The following is a 23,948-nucleotide window of genomic DNA, read 5'->3' as shown; positions in this document are numbered from 1 at the left end:
TGTAGAGCTTGTCAAAATAAACATTTTTATTCTTGCTCATTGATCATAATTTTAAGTAAACTTATAACTATATATATTTAAAAATAAAGTCTTGATTGTTCAAATGACCTCACAATATCAAAAACTTAACCGTCATTACAACCGCTTGGCACCCATTATGCAAATTTGCATCAAAATGAATATTTATCGACGCACAACAATTACACGCATTTCAATCGCGCTCTCCCCGCCCATCACATCACATCCCGGGACGTCCACCGCGTGTTACAAGCTGTCACCAATCAAAATCACCGTTTGACACGTGATTGCATCCTCCTAAAATTTCCACGCTCGTCGATCTCGATTATGGCCACCGCCAATAAATTTGCATAAACGACAATCGCTTGCAATAATCATTTTCCGGTGCTGCGCTTACGGTGATGATCCCATACTGTGACATTGTCACACCTAAGTTGCCTGAGCTGCGTACGAACGTTGGCGTTGCCAAGGTATTGGCCGATTTAATCGGCTGCGCGCAACTAATTTTTATTTACTTTAGATAATTGGATGTCATCTTTGGGTCCTGGCGGTGGCGGCGAAATCCTCGTCAGATATCGGCGTGACGAATCGTGATCGGAAATTCAACTTTTGCTATAAATTATATTTCGGGAATTTCACGCTCGTCCCGAAAGTGACCGTTGTGAATCGTGGTGACCGTTTTGTTTGATTTTCAAATTCTGCTCTCCTTTTTCTCGAGGTTTCGTTCGAGGACCACCTGGACACGTCTTTGCTCATCCTGGGATATTCATGAGAAAATGTTCTCAAGAGGCTACCCTCTCAGTTCAAAACCGCAAAGCAAATGGAATTAATCTTGTTTCGATTAAACAAAAAGAAAAGTTTTTTGTCCGATCTGGTCAAACAAATCCCACCCCTCTTTTGGTCACTAAAAGGCAATAAAAGTGCCAAAAAATCGATTTTCCCGAGTAAATAAAAATCGGACCCGGTCTCACATTATGCAAATTTATGGCCTCCGATCAATTCCCCCTACCCTCTCTGGTTAAAAATCGAATAAAAAATGCATTTCATCCCTATTTAATCGCCGTGCACCTATTGATATTTGCCCTATTTCCTCCAAATTCGACTGCTGTTTTATCTATTTCTAATGGAGGGAGGACGGACAAAAAGTCAAGAATTTTATGCAAATTTCGCTCCCATCCAGGGCGTTGTGCATTTTAGCCACAGGTCGTAAATAAGGGGTTCATAAAAAAGGGAAGTGCAGTTTTTTTTGTAAATCTGTGACATGTCCTAGATCTGCAAGCTGGGCTTTCAGAACGTTCAGTGGGTGCCAGCTGAGGGATAGGTGGCATAATTAACTTGTAGTTCCTTTATGCATGCATTTCGAATGGAATTACGGAACCCGATAGGCTTTGTGTGCGGTCCCAGGAGAGATTGCACTTTTGGGACATACGGATACATGTAACCTTTTGTGGGAATCTTCAAAAATCTATCGGAAAAAAGGTTAAGGATTTTTGCATTGCGGTGGAGGCAGGCGGCTACATCGATGGATCGATCAATCTTGATTAGTGATGCATTCGATAGACGTTTCAGTCACCCGGAAGGTTGAATGTCAGCGGAATTGACAAAACATACAACGCATGTCTTATTCTTCAAGAGTGATCCTTGGGTCAGTGATTGGGAGCTATTGTGTAACGGATGGATGACATTTGTAACACAATTGAAAAGATTAAGAAAAATCTCAAGATTGAAATTTGAAATAATTTGGCTGATTAAGCTATTAATCACAGAGTAGCCCAGAGAACAGTGCGAAGAAAAGTCATTTCGTTTCTTGGCTCCGCGAAATGAAATCAAAAATCAAATCACTCTGGGTTACTCTGTGTATTAATCCTTGTATTATTTATTCTAAGCATCATACTTCCTAATCGGAATAATGAGACAAAAATTGAAGGCCTAATGTACTGAATTTCAAAAAGCAAGCAGGTTTCCGTACAGAAAATAGCAAAATAATTTATTTTAATCCTGAAAAAAAGCTAATTGGATGGAAATCTGATCAAATTCCTAACCCGTTACTAACGGGCCGTTAGACATATCAGAATCTCCTTTTTGGAAGTCAAGCTAGAATATTGAATTTATTTTGATATTTTCTTACTTTTTTTTGTCGAAGACAAGACCACTAGATTTTTCATAGCTTTATTTATATTTGCACTTTTTTTGTTTAATTTCATTTTTCACCCCAGGGTTATTTATTTATATATTTTTTTATTTTGGTGTTTTTGATATTTTCAACATTTGTTCGAGGAACATAACATAACAAACAATAACATAAAATCATTAAACGAGCAAAATTCATCGTTTTAAAACTCTAAAAATAAAAGTTTTTTTCGGAAAGTTCAGCCAATTTCGCATAAGAATGACCTTTTGGACGCTAGTAGTGGAATAATGGATTATGAATTAAAATGCGTTTAATACCAATGCCAACGTTTCGATCCAATATTTTCAAAATGGCTTACAAAAAAAATACAAAAATATGTAACAGAAAACTATATTTACTTAAGAATTTAAGCACTGAAAGACTATCTCAACTATTCTTCTATACATTTCTTTGGAAAATTGAATTGAGAACTAACTTAAAATTTTCATATGCTCAGGCATTTTTTTTCTAAAACAAAAATTGATAGATATTTGTTCTATTTAATCATGTTCATATTCAATTTCTGAAAACTGTAGCTGGTTTTGGGGTCAAATGTTAATATTATTTCTAAGATGTTAGTTTTCACTTTGTGTTATCTCTCTGAATCCAATTTAATAGCAACAGCTCAACCGCCGCAAAGGATCATCACTCATCTTCTATTGAGTGGCCGTCATAAAAGCCGCCACATTTCCAAAAGTCATTTCGGGCCTCACACAGATCAAACTCCCAAACGCCAGACTCCGCAATGAGTATGCAAGTTTTGCCGGCGCGCGTGGTGCCGAAACTCGAAAACAAAACAATAACCCAAAAATCCGAACAAAAGTTGAGGAAAAAGTCCATCAATAAAATATAGATATCACACAAAAGTTCTGCAGAGCCAGGAAAAGAATTATGTCATCAGGTCCGGCACTACGCTCTTTAAAGTTTGCGTTTTTCCCTTCCGAGACCCGGAGTCGGAGCCAAACCAGCAGGATCCCGGAACGCTTGCGTGTGGCGTTTTTCGTCAGGACATCATCAAAAGGATCAGAAAACAGGACACAAAATCAGCCACCGACGGCCGGGCCGGGTGATGACGATGAATGACATCACAAGGAGTAGTAGGCACTGTGCCAGTAGCAGCTGTCATACGGTGCAGAGCAAGGATCATCGATTCCTTGCCTTGCCTCAAAGAGGTGCTTGCGGTCAGATGTTCGAGCGGTGCATGACTTTCTCACTGTGGGGATTCTCTTGTTTGATTTTTAATCTTTTCTTGTACAGAAAGCGTAAAGTACTTTTGTGATTTCTTTGAAGGAAAGTGACATCTGAGCATGAAACTTTTGTGAAGAGTTCATCAATTTCTACTTTGTAACATTTCCATATGCGCAATCCACACCACAAAGAGTTTGCCACCTCTCGAGCATTGTGTTGAAAGTCTGACGTTTCTTTGACAGACAATAATTGCTCGTCACGTGCCAGTGGCGTCCTTCTTTCTTTGGAAAGCCACTTGTGGTGGGCTGAAGACTCTTTGGATTGCTTCCACACTTTGTTCCGGAGAAATTTAATTACCGATCCAGCTGGTTCGATAGCGAAAGTCAACCTCGGAAAGCCAATCTGCTGAAAGCATATTTATTCTACTGATTGATTTTTCCCCACAACCCAATTGTAACACCATTCAGCTCCTAAGCTGTTGAGTGAATTTATGATTTTTTGGCGCAACCAGAAAACGAAATCGGCACGGAAGGTGAAAGGTCAACCTGACCCTCGTTGGCGCGGCATCGGCATCGCCGTTTCCTGCCGGTACTTTAACTGGGGTGTCAATGTTCGTCGGGATTGATTCTCTCTTTGTTCATCAATCTCGAGTGGAATCGATTGACGTGAAATTATTACCGTCCATCCATTCTGAGGAAAGTGGTTCAGCTTTTGATGGGAAATTGGATTTTTGCATATCTCGAGGTTCAATTTCATTATGCGGCTGAATCTGAATGCCGCCTCTCTTGAAAGAGGGAACGATTTCACGGTGAATTATGGCCAAACGATGAAGTAACGGTCATCTGGTTTCTGGTGTGATTTGGGGTTGAGATTGGTTGTGATATATTTGAGAAAATTTTCAGATCTAAATAACTCTAACCATATTTGAGATTTATGTACCAAATTTCTTCAATCCTAGATATTTCTATAAAATGGTTAACACTTGAACACCCAACGCATGTTCAACTTACACGAACGCCCTAGCCTGGAACGGTATCTTAAAACTTTGCAGAACATGATTTGATCAAATCTGTAATTTTTGCGCTCAAAAACATCGTTCCAGCTTTTTTTGTTGCGCTTGCCTCCGCGGAATTTTGGGCGATTTTTTTTAAACGCGCAATACGAATGTTCATAAGGTCAATATAAATTTTAATAAGACTGTAACGGAAAAAGATGCACTGACATATCTTTGATTTTCTTGAAACTTTACCGTAAGGGGTATTTTTGGTTCCTGATCACGAATCCGAGGCCCATTTTTCGATATTTCGTGACGGTGGGGCGCACCGTCCTTTTCATTTTCTTGATTTTTACTAAGACACGTTTTTCAATGGTTTGTAGCTCGGACTCGTGAAGAGCTAGAAGCTTGGTGTCAAAAGAACTTTTGTAGACGCTCGATTTGATGGCGTACTCAAAAATTCCGAAAATCTAAAAAAGTTTAAAAAAATGTTTTAAAATCGCTACCATTTCCCGTGATGAATTTCCCGAGAATCGAAAAATATGTCATTTTATGGAAAATCTAATTTTATTTTTAAAATGAAAAGGTAATGATTTTGACCATTTTTATCCATTTTTCAAAGTCCCTTAAACTCAGTTTTTTTTTTTTTGAAGTTTCAGCAGGTTCAGAATGACTCTTTGGACGTCTGTTTTTGCTCGTGCATTACTAAAAAAAAGATATGTCTTCTTTTAAAAAAATTATGATGAACGGCAGTATCTGGTTTGTTTCTTTTTTTAGTAAAACTCCCACATTCAAGCTGAGAAAATTTGAATAATTTAAAATTCGAAAATAAATTTTAAAACATTTCTTTATATGTAGGTAAATTTTTTCGAAGTTTCCTTTATTAACAGATATTATCTGTTTAGTCTTTAACATTTCCATACTTCCTGCAAATATTTGATAGATTTTGATCAAATAAGTTGGAAAAAATCTCTTTTTTCGAACAATCGTTTAAAATTGCCATTTTGCCCTTTATTTGGAGTAAATATTGAACTATTTATTACCTGATTTATTTTGATTTGTGCTTATCTACTATCTATTTCTCAGCAAAGATAGTTATAATATCTATCGTCGCTTTTCATATTTTTCATATTTTTGATCTTTACTTGTTTTTAAAGCATGATTTTTAGTTTCAGTTTATTTGTGATATTCTAAAAATGCACAAAACGGTCAGCGGTCAGTTACACCATCTTGCATTTTATAGTTAATAGACGGTAATAGACATACAAAACTTATTTCACTGCATCTCAGCATCAAATCAAATCTCAGCATATAAAATTAAAGTATATTTTTTAAAACAATGCAAAGTCAAATAAAAAAGGTCACACAAGCTCATTAGGGTTCTTAAAATTTAAAATGTTATCGAACTAGTGCTTTTGAAAGAACTTTCCTGGAGCAAAAATGATGAACATGTTGTACGCTTAGAATACTACTATTCTACTTGAATGTTAAATTCCAATTTTAATGATATCGTTGAAATCAACGACTTCCGAAAGGTTACATATAGTAGAAATCAAAACTGAAAAAATACTTATTTAAAATAAAAATAAGATTGAAGATTTATAAGGTGAAATCATATGAGTGTGTCTGTCACTATAAAAAGAATCAAATTGATAAATTCCGATTGGCATACATATATATCAAGAAACGTACGAATTAATTCATGTAAGAAAACTTTATCAAAAAAAACTCAAGATAAATAATACAAGCTGCCAACATAAAAGACTCAATTACCGCTTAGAGTTTAATGTTTTCCAATGAGATTCATATTGAAGAATGTCAGGGTTTTTTTCTGACTATTACAACGAAAGATTCAACAAAAAGGACATCACACTATCACACCGAAGAGTTCTTATTTGAACCCATGCTATTTTTCAATTAAATCGTACTTCAAACGTTTGCAAAGTCATGCTGTCATTTTTTCTATCACTAATAAAAAACGAAGTTTATTGTCATCACCACCACCCATGCACAATCGTTGTCCGTTAATCACTTTGATTAACTCCGAGCTCACCGGCAGACAATGTCCTGCCTCTGTGCACCGCACACACAACAGTCAGTTGCCACTCGCCCAACGCCGTTACTCCATCAAAAACGGTGCTCTTAATCCTTTCACTTTGCTGCAACTCATGCTTGAACAGCGTTTTATCGTCCGTCAGTCCGTCGGTCGGTCGTTGCAACCAGATTTAACGCTCGCGTGCACTTTTGTCTTTTCGGCTTGCATTGTTTTGCGCGCAATCCTTTCGACATCACCCTCCCTCTTTCTTTCGTTTTTATTTCTGGTGACATTTTTGTTTCAACGTCAAACAGTTGCTCATATTCGGTTGCATTTTGATGTAATTTGCTTATCACAGCTCAGAAAAGAAAAAAGTGCTGAAAATAGCGCGGAAGGGTTGCACCGCACGAGCTTCCTTTCCCCGGAAGAAATCTCTGTAAAATGTGAAGTTGAGTTGAAATTATTTCAATTATGCAGAGAATATTAGTTTTAATCACGACCAAGTCAACTTTTTGAAGATTCAAAATTTGTTTAAAAATAATTATTAGACGATTATTTCATATCGAAGCCCGTTGGGTTGGTGGTGTTGGGTTTTAGATAATTAAAGTGAAAAGAGTAAGGGAGGGGATAGTCAAAGATTGTATAAAACGTTATAGAATTCATAAGCATAATATTCATATCTAGTTTTAATCTAAGAGTGAAAAAAAATAATCAAAATTTTCCTTTATTTAAAACGTCTATTGATTCCAATTATAGCAGTTCTAGTTCATTTTTAACATAAAATAATGTTTGAATGGGATGTTGAAGTTCAGTTTAAAGAAACATAATAGAGTCAAAAAATAAAATTTAGATCGAAATTCAAATTTCAGCCCTTATGTTTACCTTAAAATGGATGAAACATGACAACAATCCTACAAATGTTAAATACTAATTTACCTGTATCCATTCAATGATAAAAAAATATGAAGGTGAGAAATTAAACTACAGAAATTCATTTATTTTGTTCTAGCAATAATTTAAAGAGTTTTAATTTTTTTGAAAGTTTGGAAAAAAAATGTTATTTGTTACAAATTTACCCTTTTCAATCAGTCGTAAACTATTACGAAAAACGTTATTTTTTGCATTTTTCTATTAATGGAAATGTTGAAATCTGGGACCACAGACAATAGAAAGACGTTAGGATAAAATAAAATAAATAAAATGTGGACAAAAGCATAACTATATAATAAATGATGTATAATGCATCTTTTAATACTTTTTTGAGCATAATGCTCAATGTTTGAAAAATAAAACATAAAAAATAAAATAAGATGTCAATTTTCAATCTAAATGTTCATGAAATGTTTTCAATCTAAATGTGCTTTTTACAATACTACAGTTATAAAATCAATGAAATATCAATGAATTTAAAACAAAACAAATCCAGTTTCTTCTTAAGCATGTTTTTTAATGTGTGGTCCCAAAAATAAATAAAAATGGTAAAAAGCTTTAAAAGCCCTTTCACGAATAAAAATACAGAAGTAGGTAATATATAATGTAACAGTTAACAATCAATTGTGAAGGTTTAAATAAAATGGCAACATTCGTTTAGGCCGTTCAAACAAAATTTAGCATTGGTCTTGAAAATTAAATTTTCATAATTATAATAATAATATTTATTAAATTTCAAAAAACAAATATTGTACTGCAACTCTGCACAGAGGGAAAAATCGAGCCAAAAAAACGGACTTGATTGATGCCGGTCAATTAGAACTTTCAACCGAGACTATTCTTATGTAAAAAATTCTGAGGAATCGATTGGTGATGGTGAGAATCCGCGGAAATTTGCGTAAGGCCCGTTTATGGCCGATTTACCCTGCTTTTTCTGTTTTTATAGGTTTTAAGCAGTGTTGGAATTCGAGCGAGAAGAAGGAAAGCATTTCTCACTCGCGAGCGAGGAAGAGAACTTGTATTACTTTTCTCTTCTCGCTCGCGCTCGCATTTTCGTTCGCGTTCTCGCTCTCGCCGCGAGCGCTCGCGAGCGCCTCGTGCTAGCCGTTCGTCCAAAGCTAGCAATTTGTTTATTTGGCTTCTGAATACGAATCAGGCGATGGTATAGAGGTGTAACTTCAATCGTTGTGTTGTTTTTTTTTCGTTTCTGACACGTTCAACTTTTCGCGAACGGGCAATTCTGGCTCGCGAGAAAGCCCGTTCGCGAACGGAGGAGGGCACGGGAAATCGGTGAGTTTCTCTCGGCAGCTCGAGACTCGCGGCGAGAACTCGAGAGAGAGAAATTTTTCTCGCGAGAGCGCGATAAATACCAACACTGGTTTTAAATATGTTGCTGAAATGTTCAATATTTTGACATAACTTTTTCTTAAGTAAAAAAATCCGAGGAATTGATTAGTGAAAGTGAAATCCCGCAAAATGTACCTGAAACTCATTTCGATGGAGTAGAGAAGAGAGAAGAAAAATGTATGTCAAAGCATTGAACATTTCAGCAACATCTTTAAAACTAATAAAAACAGCGAAAACAGGGTTAATCGGCCTTAAACGGGCCTTACGCAAATTTCCGTGGATTCTCGCCATCACCAATCGATTCCTCAGAATTGTTCACATACGATCCTCGGTCCCAACCTGGTCACAGCACCTAAAAGGACCTAATAAAAATAAGTTATGAATAAAAAAAAAATGTTCACATAAGAAAAGTCTCGATTGAGAGTTCTAATTGACCGGCATCAATCAAGTCCGTTTTTTGGCTCGATTTTTCCCACTGTGCACTGTGTTTGTCACCAAAAAAAATTAGGTCTATCTTAAATGAAGAGCAAACATGACAAATCATACAATCTTTGCACAAAAATCTTAAGGAAAGAATCAAACGGTTCTATCCCATTCCCCAGAATCCCATTCCCCAGAATTCCATTCCCCAGAATGCCATTCCCCAGAATGACCCATTCCCCAGAATTCCATTCCCCAGAATCCCACTCCCCAGAATGGTCCATTCCCCAGAATGATCCATTCCCCAGAATGACCCATTCCCCAGAAATATTTATAACCTTGAAAAACATGTTATGTTTCCCATTTGATATAATGCCATTTAGTATAGCGCCGTTTGGCATACCATAATTTGGCATAATGGCGCATAGTGGTCAATTGGCATAATGATATTTAATTCACAACATTAATTCAATATTAGAATTGGTTTAAAGAAGCCTTCTCGATTTGTGATAACTGCTGACACTATTTTTTTATTCTTTAAAAAGGGAAAACTCTCTTTACTAGGGATAACTGCTTAAGGAAAATTGTCAGTATGCTGCAGTTATCACATTTCAACAGAGTTATCCCTTCTTTAAAGAAGGGAAACTCAACTTAAAAGGGAAATTTCAACTTTTGTCCGCAGTTATGACAGTCACAAGAGTTTTCCCTTCTTCAAAGAAGGGAAAATTCAACTTCAAAGGGAAAATTAAACTTTTGTAAGCAATACTGACAGGCAAGAGAGTTTTCCCTTCTTTAAAGTAGGAAAAATTCAACTTTAAAGGGAAAATTCATCTTTCGTCAGCAATTATCACAAGTTAAGAGCGTTTTTCTTCCTTTAAAGAAGGAAACATTTAACTTTTGTTAGCAGTTATCACAATAAAGGTGAAATCTAAATACTTCACACTTTAAAACTGAACATTTTTTGAAATAAAGTACATTCATAATAAAAATAAAACTTTTCTGGGGAATGGGTCATTCTAGGGATTGAGTTTCTGGGGAATGGACCATTCTGAGGAATGGGATTCTGGAGAATGGACCATTCTGGGGAATGGATTTCTGGGGAATGGCATTCTGGGGAATGGAATTCTGGGGAATGTGATAGAACCGAATCAAACATGACTGTCATGTCTTTATTCTCAAAAAAATTAAGTCAATAGTTCGTTAGATTTTATAGAAATCTTGCAAAATTTATTTTAAAATTATGGACTGCTGAGTTATATGTTTAATAAATAAATTAAAATTACCTTTAAAAAAACATGTTTTTTAATCAGCCCTGAATCCGGTAGGAGTTAGAGGCAGTGCTAAAGAAGCCATTTGATTTTTTTTATCATTGAAAATCATCAATACATTTTTTTTTTCAATTTATTCAGTCCTTTTCAAAGAAGTAAATTTTGCTAGAACTCCTTCATTTTCACTCAAAAGGTAAAAAAAAACGGAAAAATATTATTCACAGAGAAAATCATCTCTCAAATTTACAAACGGTTGTCCAGTTTGGACCAAACACAAATAAACCTTATTTGAAAAAGTCATGTTTACATTTCAATAATTACCGCTGCTGCACTGTTTTTCGGGCGTCGCGACGCACCCTTCGCCGTTGCACACTGCGTTTTTGGACGCCCCATGCGGTGCGTTTGATGGACACGTTGTGCACGTGTCCGCTGCCACCGCCGCCAAAAAGGCTCGAGGACATTTTCCAGGGTCGCGGCGGTCCGCCTCGCAAACAAAACACACACTGTATCCAAATAATGGACAAACAACTGACCCTCCGCCGGGAGGTGGTCTCGCTATATATACGCGCACGTGGTGGGGTGGTGAGGACGTTCGGATCTGTTTTTTGCGCTACTGTTTATTTGTTTGCTTTTTTTTTCTCTTTGTGATGAAGGGGACAAATTGCAACCGAATGCAGTTTTTTGGTGCAGAGTAATTAAAATAATGCTGTTAAATAATAAACTCGTAAAACATGCACTGACTTTTTTCGCTGGACATCTGCGCGGATTTGCCTTTATCAGATTGGATTGATTGAGGAAAAGTGCCTCAAGCTAACAACTAACTACTTGAAAAATAATCTGAAATTGTATTGATATCGTTTCTATTAAGAATGCTTATCATAGCATTGCATAGCATAGCATTGGTGTCTTCCCGTAGTTGCTACTCCGTTATTGACCATAACCAGGTTAGTCCGATACTTGCATGGTGGAGACCGCTAAATCAGCTGCGTTTCCTGCAAAGTATCACTTGAGTTTCGAAGGGTAAGTAACATTGGTATGTGGTGAGGATTCATTATGGTAAAATGTAATCAAGCTAAACAATATTTCTCCTTATAATTAACCTTTTCATGAATCTTAAATACAGAGAAACCGCTTTTTACGCGGTGCGATACGTTTTTCTAATTTGTCGATTTCTCTGGAACGACGCTACATTTTTGCAATCTTTTAAAAGCAATTTGTAGGTTTTGTTCAGATCTACAAAACGCATTTTGAAGCTTTCAAAAATATTATATGGTTTTAGAGAAATCGACGAAATAAAAAGCGTAACGCCGCCGCGTAAAAAGAGGTTTCTCTGTACTCTATTCGAAATGGGATTTCTTCCAGTGATCCCCGTACACCGCGTTCAACCGCGTTCTCTGTTTTCTGTACTCGATCAAACACCAGCACCGCGTGTGCACGCGTACAAGCAAACCTAAACTCTGCCGTGTACAGGCTGTACCCGTACACGAACCTCATGTTTAAACCGAACCTTGCACCTCGGGTACAAACCCCGTGCAGGCCGGCGACGCAAAAAAGAGACAAAAATATTTCCCTCACGCTCCCTCTGCTGTAAAGTGGTGTTTCATTCTCCGCTGCAGTCACGCTACAGTGTTTGCCATAGAGAGAGTGAGAAGCAGTCATTTTTTCGTCTCTTTATACGCTCTTCGCTCGCACGGCGTTGTACCCGAGGTGTGCACCCCGTGTTTACACCGCGTGTAAACTTGAGTGCGCCGTGCGGAGAGAACTCGAACATGGTAGCCTGGTGTGTTTGAGGTTCATCTGCACTGAACACTTGTACGGCGTGTACGGCGTGCGCGCGTTTCGGGAAGACTGATTTCTTCCTTTAAAGACAAAACAATCAATAATTATTTTAAATTTTATTTTAACCATTATCTGTGCATGTCGTCGATAATGAAATTGTATAACAATCACTTTAAAACGATTCAAATTAAAAAAGGAAGCTAAAAGCGTACCAAATTAATGCATGCTTTCCTTAAGGGGATACATTGAAAGTGTAATTATAAGCATACATTTGAGGGTCCACAATCAAGTGCCACTATATCTCATTTCTGTGTTGATATCACCGGGGTATTTCAAGAAAAAACGCTTTGCAAATTTAGAAAGTTTGCTAAAGATGACCCTTCGATTTTTATGACACTTTGGTCAAAGGAGTAATTTTGGTCCCGGATCATAAATTTGTTTTTTTTTTCGATATTTCGTGACGATGGGGCGGTACGATCTCTATTTGTTAAGCATTTGTTAAGCATGAAACCTTGACGAGATAGAAATGGTACTCTTCTGTAAAAAGTCCCTTTGACATCAGATTTGTGATCAGAGATCAAAATTAAAGCAAAGTTTTACGAAAATCGAAGAGGGACCAAGGCATCTGTATTACATTCAGTGTGTAATATTGTGCGTGCTTTTTTATATTTATCATTAAATTTTGATGAGTTAATTTCACCAGGCTGTGTTATATGTTTTTGGCATTACTTGAATGATTGGTACTTTTCTTTCACGCCGCGAAATCCAGTTCGCACTTATGAGTTCCAATGCAAACAACACCATTCCCATCAAACAACTAAAAACCCAAAATCGCCAACAGATCATCAGCGAGCTTGAGTTGAGCGGTGCACTCGCTGTGAACCGTTTGATTTTAATGATTTCTTCGTCGAAGGTTCTTTTCCAGAAAGTCCACAATCCCGACTGAAAAAGCATCGCTTCAAGGTTGCTATACCTTTCAATGAGCGGAAATTCCCGATGAACGTTAGCTGTTCTTGCAAAACATAATAATATTCTGAATATAAAATTTCCCATGAGCTATGCGCGACGTATTTACTCCCTTCGCAAAGTAAGCACAATGCACAATTAATTTGAGAAGATCGCGAAAAATCTTCCAATGGATTAACTAGATTGACGTAGCGGGATTTAAGAAGCGCATCCAACACTTCTGGATAAGTTGTGCAAAGCGGAATGCCAGATTTGTTAAATTCATCCAGGGTTTCCATTTCGTCTTCATATTTAACAGAAATGTACCAAAAGATTGAATCTGACATGTAGTATTCACCCAACACTGATAGCATAATTTCTACTGAATTTGAGAAAATACTAACTGTGTACTTGTACCATTTTGAGCATTTTGCATACTTTTTTGGAGAATAAACAAACTTAATTAAACTTAACAATAAACATTTAACGACTTTTGTTCCAAGTAGAAAGGCCCAAAAAAGGTAAGAATAATCGGACATTGACGAGATAATCATAAAAGCTTTTTTGTTTCTAATCAACAAACACCACCCACCAAATTCAAAAGATGGCACGTAAGTAATATCTGGATGAGGAAAATAGTTTTGTGGAATCATATGAACATGGCCAAGATATAAATGATCCAGCATGTTGAATGAATGACTTACATCGATGTTTTGTATAAACCTGATGCTTCCATTGAAATGATTGACAAACTCTTTTACCGCGAGAACAATCGGTGCCTTGGAATCTTCAACGGGAATTGAATCTTCAGTGAAGAATGTACCGTATCCGACGTTGAACGTGAAACCTTTCACATCTTCAGCTACATTTTGGGATAAAATATAATGTAAGGAAAACGAATTCAACTTGTACGAATCTACATGCTTTGTAAAATAGTTCAGTGAATACACAGTTTCAGATGTAAGAAATACACTCTTAGGCATTCCCTTAGCACGAGCTAATATATCATAAATATCCACCAACTGATCGGTAAAACTCGGCAAAGCATCAACAAATATAAACCACGTTGTTCGCTGTGAATATGCCTCAATGTCAACGATGGCTGACGCTAGCTGATTGATTAAATTTAATTCTAGAAACATGATCGCCACTGAGCACTTTTCTAGCGAGGATCCTGCTTTGGTGAGCTTAATTGTCTGCATTTCATTCCATTGCGAAATTTCATTGACAAATTCTTCAGCCAGATCAAGACCACGGTCGTGAATTATGCAAACGGGATTTGTGTATAGTGCTCTAATGTTCACCAGTTGTTGTAAAATTTCACTAGAGCCCAAAATAACTGTCACGCAGTACAGGTACAGTACAGTGGGACCAATAGTTTTCTCCATGATGACTTCTGCAAAGCTAAAACAGACTGATGTTTTAACTTCTGGTAAAGTGTTTTTTATATTATGCCACTTGAAATTAATCCCCATGAGCATAACTTATAATAATCATACAATGTATCGAAAAAAGATGTGTTCCATGCATACACAATAGAATGAATTTCACTTGTTTTGAAGTTTAATCATTCATTAAAACGAACCCATTCAAGGATGTAATATTGGGTTTTAAAAGCAATCTGTTACCATTCGTTTTAATTCCGCACTACAGAGCGCGGTGGCAGATTTCTCTAAAATCCGTTTATTGCCTTAATTTTTCTATTTGTGAAATTATCAAGAACAAAAAATTTCCTGTTTAAAATTACTCAAAATTCTCTAGGGACATCAGACTTGTGTAAAATCATATTACTCACACAGATATTATCATTCTGTTACATTGAAATGCTGTTCCTGCGTTTATTTCCATTGGTCAAACTTTTCAGAGCAATTCTCTACAAAATCGGCCGATTTCGACCATTTTTGTTTTTTGTATTTTTTGATTTGGCTCAAACTTTGTGGGGGCCTTCCCTATGACCAAAGAAGCCATTTTGCATCATTAGTTTGTCCATATAAATTTCCATACAAATTTGGCAGCTGTTCATACAAAAATGGTACGTAAATATTCGAAAATCTGTAACTTTTGAAGGAATTTTTTGATCAATTTGGTGTCTTCGGCAAAGTTGTAGGTATTGTTAAGGACTATTTAGAAAAAAATAGGTACACGGAAAAAAAATTTCCCGATTTTTTTATTAACTTTTTTTTCACAAAAACTCAAATTCCCAAAATACGTATTTTTTGATTTTCGAGATTTTTTGATATGTTTTAGGGGACAAAAATCCGCAACTTTTGAGCTATAGAGAAACATGGTCAAAAAATCTGCCGCTGAGTTATGATTTAAAAAAAAAACTGGTGATTTTTGGAAAAAAATCGAAATTTCATACATACAATTTTTTTGACCTCATTTTTTTTATGCAAAATTGAATTTGCAATCGAAAATTACTTTACAGATTTTTTGATAAAGGGTCCCGTTTTCAAGATATAGCCACCAAAAGTTTGATTTCCGCGAAATATTTGCAGTTTTTCGATTTTTAAAAATAGTGACCATGAGTGACCATTTCTAAAAATATTTTTTTTGAAAAGTTCAGAAAATTTGCTATAAAATTGTCTAAGAGACATTGAAGATTGGACCTCTGGTTGTTGAGATACAGCGGCTTAAAGAACAAGAAACACGAAAATTGAAGTTTTCTAAGTCTCACCCAAACAGCCCACGATTTTCTAATGACGATATCTCAGCAATTAATGGTTCAATTTTCAATGTTAATACATGAAACATTCGTGAAATTTTCCGATCTTTTCGAAAAAAATATTTAAAAAAAATTAAATCAAGACTAACATTTTAAAAGGGCCAAACATTGAATATTACGCCCATTTAAAATGCTAGTCTTGATTTAAAAATTTTCAAAATATTTTTTTCGAAAAGATCGGAAAATTTCACGAATGTTTCATGTATTAACATTGAAAATCGGACCATTAGTTGCTGAGATATCGTCATTAGAAAATCGTGGGCTGTTTGGATGAGACTTAGAAAACTTCAATTTTCGTGTTTCTTTTTCTTTAAGCCGCTGTATGTCAACAACCAGAGTTCCAATCTTCAATGTCTCTTAGACAATTTTATAGCAAATTTTCTGAACATTTCAAAAAAAATATTTTTAGAAATGGTCACTCATGGTCACTATTTTTAAAAATCGAAAAACTGCAAATATTTCGCTGAAATCAAACTTTTGGTGGCTATATCTTGAAAACGGGGCTCTTTATCAAAAAATCTGTCAAGTAATTTTCGATTGCAAATTTAATTTTGCATAAAAAAATGAGGTCAAAAAAATTTCATGTATGAAATTTCGATTTTTTCCAAAAATCACCAGTTTTTCAAAAAATCATAACTTGGCGGCAGATTTTTTGACCATGTTTCTCTATAGCTCAAAAGTTGCGGATTTTTGTCCCCTAAAACATATCAAAAAATCTCGAAAATCAAAAAATACGTATTTTGGGAATTTGAGTTTTTGTGAAAAAAAAGTTAATAAAAAAATCGGGAAATTTTTTTTTCCGTGTACCTATTTTTTTCTAAATAGTCCTTGACAATACCTACAACTTTGCCGAAGACACCAAATTGATCCAAAAATTCCTTCAAAAGTTACAGATTTTCGAATATTTACGTACCATTTTTGTATGAACAGCTGCCAAATTTGTATGGAAATTTATATGGACAAACTAATGATGCAAAATGGCTTCTTTGGTCATAGGGAAGGACCCCACAAAGTTTGAGCCAAATCAAAAAATACAAATAAAATCCATTTCCGGTTTTGGTAGAGAATTGCTCTTCAGATTAATCGATATTTTCAAGCTAAATGTAATCAAATTGATAAAAGGAAAAACACAAAATAATTACAACATTTCCAACATTCTAACAATCAGTGCTGTGAAATCGGAGTTGGAGTCGGTAGAATTGGATATTTTTTCCTCGAAAAGCAGGGTATTAAAATCAGCAATTCCATTTGAAAAGATCATAAACCGAAAAAAAGATCTCCGATCAGGCTCAACATTGTTGTAGCTGTTCCTTGGCCAAAATAATTAGACCTATATTTTTTTGTTTGGCCCTTAGGGTAACCTACGCCGTGTTAGGGTGGTCCAAAAAAATGCAATTTTCGTTGATTGACAACCAATTTTAGCTGTCTTGGACGCAAATGAAAGGTGATTAGTTGGGGACCAAAAAAGTCCAGCCTAACATTTGAAAAAGTCGGATGAAAACTTTAAAAGGATTTCGAGATATGATTTTTCGAAAATAAAAACTCGGTAAGCTGTGCATCGGACCAGCGTCTTCTGACGAGACTACTGTTACGGCAGTAACGATGTTGTTTCCAAAATTTTGATTACTTTATTGTTGCGAAAGAATAAAATTTTCCTGTAATGCATGGTATGGTTAACTTAGTCGCGTTCGTATGCCTACTTACGTTTGTAATCTTTTTTGCCTTTTTTTAATTCGTTCTGAACCTGATGTTAAATTTGGGCAGCTGGTGCTGTTTATACAAACGTTTTCAATTAAATACTTCTAAGTTAAATTTTACAGCAAATTACCTTGCGTTGGTGAAAATTGGTGGGATTAATCAACGAGATCGCGGGTGCGTTGCCAAACGCGGGTAAATCTAACCTAAAAGTACATATGGTATCTCACAAAAACTATCCTAATGTATTTTGTTAAGAAAACTCACGGTGGACAAATTAATTCACAGATAGTTAAATTCGCATTACAATCTTCAGCTCGATAAACGATAAACTAGCAATTTTAATCTACAGAGCACACCTAAGCTCGTCGCAGCGAGTCAATTTTCTGTCCTTCTTCGTTTTCCGAGTTCACAAAGTTGTTTCATGACGTAGCGTTGTTCCTTGACAGTTGGTGGCCAGAGTCGTACTCGGGCCTCAGCGACAGCGCAGCCAAGATGTTTTCTGGAGGTCGTTACTGTCTCGCGTAACAGTCCCCCCCAGTGGTTGGATCCTGGTCCAGATTACTCTCCTTTGCGCCGACATCCAGTACCGCTAGGTTCACCGCAGGACGTTCGTACAACCCGGTCACTGTTTGTACTGTAGCTGAACGGACCTGACCATCCTTGGACTGCTTTGTTGCAACCACTCTCCCTTTGGGCCAGCAGTTCCGTGGGAATCGGGGATCAACTACGATGACGATGTCACCCAACTGGATCGGTCGAGCAGGAGTAAACCATTTTGATCGGCGGGTGATTTCGGGAAGATACTCGGCCACCCACTTCTTCCAGAAGATATTGGCCAGCATCTGTGAAGTCTTCCAGGTGTTTCGGAGCGCCGCACTGCCGCCGTCGTACAGAACGTTTGGCTTAGAACCGTTCGTTGAGCCCAGTAGGAAGCAATTCGGGGTTAGCGCTGGAGTTGCTTCGTCGTCAACCGGTACGTAGGTCAAGGGGCGAGAGTTGATGATGTTTTCAATCTCGATTAGCGTGCTCCGAAGGACTTCATCCGTGGGTAAACGTTGCGTCGGCAAGATTTGTTGAAGAAACTTTTTTACAGACCGAATCAGCCGCTCCCAGCTGCCACCCATGTGCGGCGAAGCTGGTGGATTGAAGCTCCACCTGGTCTCCTCGGTGACAAACTCGGCCATCAAACGATCTTGGTTGACTTCTTTCATCGCCTCCTTCAGCTCCTTGCTCGCGCCGACCAGATTGGTTCCTCGGTCGCTGATTATCTCAATTGGGGTTCCACGTCGAGCGATGATGTTCCGAAGGCACATGATACAGGAACTCGTTGTCAGTGAGTGGGCGACCTCGATATGGACCGCGCGGACTGTCAAGCACGTTGCTAGAACGCCCCAGCGTTTCTCCACTCGACGTCCGACTGTTACCTGCATCGGACCGAAGTAGTCGATCCCAACGTACGAGAACGGCCGGATAAAGGCAGCTAAACGAAGCCTGGGCAAGTCAGCCATGGCGGGAGGTTGAGGCGTCGCAGTTTGATTCTTGCACAACTGGCATTTACTTCGAACCTTGGCATAGGCGGCACGCAAACGAGGAATGTAAAACTTGCGCCGGACTTCGTTGATCACAGTTTGATGGCTCTGATGATGGTAGTCTTCGTGAATTTGAAGAATCACCAACGATGTCACCGGATGGTCTCGCGGCAGGATGATCTGATGTTTGGCGCTCTCATCCAAGCACTCGCAGGCAGCAATACGCCCACGCATCCGCATCACGCCGTCGTCATCAAGGTAGGGTTCCAGCTTAAATAGAGCATTAGTTTTGTGAAGAATTCGCTTACCAGTCAACTCATCGGGGCACGACAAAGAAATGCGCTCTTCGTAGTAGGCGTCCTCTTGTGCTTGTCGATAGAGATGATTTGCGGCTGCTCGAAGTTCTCTTGATAGAAGTGGAACCGTTTTCAGCCGCTGACCACGCACAAGCTTGGCAAAACGCAGCACGTAAGCAGCTGTTCGTAGAAGATGATTCCAGCTAGAGAAGTCTTCTGGGTGAATGGCTGGATCATCGGCCTGGTGGTGGGTTAACACATTCGCTCGAAGTTCCTCTAGCGTTTCTTCAACTGCAGACTGCTTTCTCCAGGTTTCTTCCGGTTGCCACATGAATCCGGATCCACTGATGACTCGTTTCAGGTTGGGCTTGCGTTTCCACTTCGTGACCTCATCGGCGATGTTCAGTTTGGACGACACGTGGTTCCACTCGTTAAGGTCAGTGATCTCCAATAGTTCGCTCACTCGGAAGGCAACAAATTGGCTGTAGCGACGATGGTCTCTGTTGTGTAGCCAGCACAGTACGTCTCGTGCGTCGGTGTGAAAGAATCGCTTTGAGATTTGGTACGTGTGCCCCTCTTGAATGCTAGCAGCAAACCGACCACCAGTTAGGCCACCTTGTAGTTCTAATCGAGGAATGGAGATGAACTTGAGGGGAGAAACTCGACACTTGACCCCAACCAATGCACAATGAATTTGGTTTCCGTTTTCGAAGCGAAAGTAGCTCACCGCAGAGTAGCCACACTCGCTTGCGTCTACGAACGTATGTAGTTGAATTGTGGTTCCTTCGCTGTTAGCCCAGCTCACTTGGTAGCAGCGAGGAATGCGTAGAGATTCGAGTTCTGGGAGAAACTCCAGCCACTGTTGCCATCTTTCGTACTCAGCGTCGCAAATGCCATCTTTCCAGTCCACACCAGATCTCCAAACGTCTTGCAACACGATCTTCAGGAGCATCAGGACACACGCGATGAGACCGAGCGGGTCGTAGATCGACATTAGAATGCGCAAGACCTCAGACTTTGTAAGCCGCCGGCCTTCCGTGAGAACTTCTTTGTTTCGATCAGTGAACACTTTGTAGGTGAAGTAGTCGCCCTGCGTTGACCACCACATGCCTAAAACTTTCTCGTTCGCCACCTCAGACGTGATATCCAAACTTTTCTCAGAGACTTGATCGGTTCCAAGAGCCGCCAGAACTTTGTTTGAGTTAGAAGCCCAGCCGCGGATTTCGAACCCGCCTGCTTCATGGATCATCTTGACTTGTTTCGTCAGTTCGATCGCTTCTTCATCGGTGTCCACGCTTGTCAGCATGTCGTCGACATAGTGAGACTTTTGGATTACGTTAACCGCGGCAGGGAACCGGTTTCGGAAGCGTTCCGCGTTGTGATTCTTGACGAATTGGGCTTTGCTGGGTGAGCATTTGGCACCGAATGACATCACTGTGAGCACGTACACATCCATTGATCCGTCCTCGTTCGGCCAAAAAAATCGCTGGCAGTGCTGATCCTCATCGTTCATGCGCACTTGGTGGAACATTTCACGGATATCGCCGGAAACAGCCACAGCGTGTTCACGAAACTTGTAGAGAACTGACGGTAGTGATGTATTCAAATCTGGCCCCTTCATCAGCACGTCGTTTAGAGAAATTCCTCCGGAAACAGCAGCAGCGTCCCAGACGATCCTCAGCTTCCCGGGTTTATTAGGGTTGAAAACAGGAAACACCGGCATGTACCAGACGCGCTTCCGTTGCTCGGCGATTTCCACAGGAGACAGCTTGCGTGCGTAGCCCTTGTTCAAGTCCGCGATTTTTTCCGCGAGCGCTTTCGCTAGTTCTGGTTCCCTTGCCATCCGTCGGTGCAGACATTCAGTTCGCTTTTTGGCCATAGTCTTGCTGTCCGGCAAACGTACGTCATCATACTTCCACAACAAACCGGACTGGTAACGATCGCCTTGCAGAGAAGTGATGGCCCGCATCATGTCGAGCGCACGTTCATCTTCACTAGTCATGATCGGCTTCGTGGGCTTCGAAATTCCAAGACTGTCCAAGGCGAAGAAACTTTTGACCAGTTTGTGGAGATCGTCTTCGGCGGCATGGCTAGCATCGCAAATGTGGAAGTTGTGAAACAGCGAAGGATTTTCGATTTGATTCAGATCTGAGGTTGGGCCGTACACGATCCATCCCAGGCGTGTCTTCGAAGCGATCGGTTCCAGCGCCTCGCCTTCTTTGGTGCGAAGGTTGCGTCCAACCTGGATATGGTTCATTCCAATGAGGATTCGAGGGCGTACGTTAGCGTACGAGTCCACAGGTAAGCCTTTCAAGTGCCGATGCTTTGTCGCTAACTTTTCAAAGGCCAGCGTTTGCGGTGGTAGCTTTAACTTGTCGACCGTGTGAACGTCTCCCAGACGAAACCGGTTTCCAGGGTTGCGGATACCCGAAATCTGCAGCGATACTTGACGCGAGTTCTCTTCATAGCGGCAATCATCCGCGGTCCATTTCAAACAGAGCGGATAAGGAACACCGTCAAACCCCAACTCCGTCGCCAGTTCGTTCTCGAGCAGCGTCACAGACGACCCATCGTCTAAGAACGCGTAGGTGTTGATCGTGGATTCTGGACCATGCAGCAGGACAGGCACATAACGGAACAGTACCGCTTTGTCAGCGCTTCGGTGGGTATTACATTCTGCTTCGTTGATGTTCACTGCGTTCGTTACTTCCGGTGTTGTTGAACTGAATTCAGTAGGCGTAATGTTGGTATGCCTCCTGGGTGCATCGTTGTGGAGTAGAGGGTGGTGTTTGTATTTGCAATTGTTCATTCCACAAGCAACGTTCACTTTGCAGAATCCACGATGATTTTTAAGACAGCGTCGACAGAGATCGTGCTCCCTCAGCGCAGTCCAACGCTTTGAATGGTCCAGTCGCAGAAAAGCAGGGCACTTCTCTACCGATTCACAGTCTCCACTGCATATATGGCATTCTTCAGCTCGTTCGTTGTCGGCTGGCTTCCTCGTTGGGGACGGAGATGCTTCGCGATGTGAGTGCAGGTAGCCGCCGTCACCTCTACGACTTCGTTTGTTTTTGGCGTCGTCACTAGGCGGCAGTGGAACAGTCACGGTACTAGCAGCTTCGGCCATGCGGTACAACCAATCGCTGAAGTCCTTCAGCGTCACTCGATTCAGCGGTTGACGAAACATTGCCCAACTTAGCATGATCATGGTGGGAAGGCGTGTGACCAGCTCTTGGAGTAGCGATACGTTGTACAAGTAGTCATCCAGGTGGCAAGCCTCAACGGTCGCTACCATGTTTCGAACTGCTACGGCGTAATCCACCAACGTGTCCAACTTGTCAGCCTTCGGTGAGGGCAGCGTGTGGATTCTCTTAATCAGGGATTGCACAATTATCTCTGGACGTCCGTATAACATCTTCAATGTGGAGATCACACCGTCAACGTTGCTGGCGTGCAAAAGCTGGCTGAATACTTTGGTTCTAGCTTCACCTTGAATGCAATTGTTCAACCGGATCATGTTCTCTTCCGCTGTGAAGCCACAAATCTTGGTTGTGCTTTCAAAAGTGGCAAAGAAAAGTGGCCACTCTTCTGGGTCACCAGCGAATTTGGGCAAATCTCAGGATACAGCGTGCCTCGCTGCAATTTGACTTCGACTCAGGATACCTGGATCTTGTCCATGGTGTCCCGTTGCGATCGATCGATCGCCCAAGCGAATACTGTTTCCAAAAAAGCTCGGCGTTTCAGAGGGCACTGGGTTAGGCTGATCTGGCAGAGGTGGTAACGGCGACGGTGACGGTGACGGTAACGGCGTTGAATGTTTAAGAGGGTTACCCAAAACATCGCGTGTGTGGCTTTTATCGGGTACAGGATCTGCAGCCGCAGCCATCAACAGACGGTACCGCTTCTCAAGGAACTTCTTCTCCAACGCTTCTTCCTCTTCCAATAACCGCAACTGCAATTGGGCTTGTGCGGGATTGAGCGACGTATCACCTACGTTGAATGTTCCGCCAATATGTGGTGACGTTTGTTCAGCAGATGGTTTATTCTCAGGAACTTTATTCTCAGGAACTTTAATTTCAGGAACAGGCAACAAGATCAGGATCAGGCCTGAAGCTGGTACGGGTTGTGGCACAGGTATTGGTACAGGAGACGGCGCAGGAGTCGGTGAGACCTTCTTGGAAACACGACCCGCAGTTTTCTTTTTGGGTTTTGCGTTCTCAGGGACTGTAGGCACAACTAGCTGATTATTTTCACTGACTTTAGCTGTGTTCATCGTTGTGACGCACCTCTGGCAGCACCAATCCTGGTTTCTCGCTACCGTTTCATTCACACCAACACAAGCATGATGATGCCACGCATCACATTCGTCGCACTGCACCATGAAATCATCGTCTGGCTCGTCACAAAGCACACAATGACTTTGAAGGTTATGTTCTTGGTCGGGATTCTTGTGGGCAGCCATCGTCTCAGGTCCACAGAAACGAAAATTTTATAAATGTTACGGCAGTAACGATGTTGTTTCCAAAATTTTGATTACTTTATTGTTGCGAAAGAATAAAATTTTCCTGTAATGCATGGTATGGTTAACTTAGTCGCGTTCGTATGC

General features: G+C 39.7%; 1 protein-coding gene across 1 annotated transcript; it reads right to left on the bottom strand.

The window, feature by feature from the left end:
* Nucleotides 1-17,516: 17,516 nt before the first annotated feature.
* On the bottom strand, nucleotides 17,517-23,947 carry LOC120428350 (uncharacterized). The gene is made up of 3 exons (XM_052709044.1): nucleotides 17,782-23,947; nucleotides 17,648-17,720; nucleotides 17,517-17,589 (listed from the first exon to the last, which is right to left on the bottom strand). Exon 1 carries the CDS (start codon nucleotides 22,857-22,859, stop codon nucleotides 18,027-18,029), a length of 4,833 nt encoding a protein of 1,610 aa, XP_052565004.1. The 5' UTR covers nucleotides 22,860-23,947; the 3' UTR covers nucleotides 17,517-17,589; nucleotides 17,648-17,720; nucleotides 17,782-18,026.
* Nucleotide 23,948: the final 1 nt, after the last annotated feature.

The sequence above is a fragment of the Culex pipiens genome, chromosome 2, assembly GCF_016801865.2.
Source record: "Culex pipiens pallens isolate TS chromosome 2, TS_CPP_V2, whole genome shotgun sequence".
Lineage (NCBI taxonomy): Eukaryota > Metazoa > Arthropoda > Insecta > Diptera > Culicidae > Culex > Culex pipiens.
The sequence above is the reverse complement of the archived record's forward strand: the minus strand, read 5'-3'. Positions and strand labels throughout refer to the sequence as shown.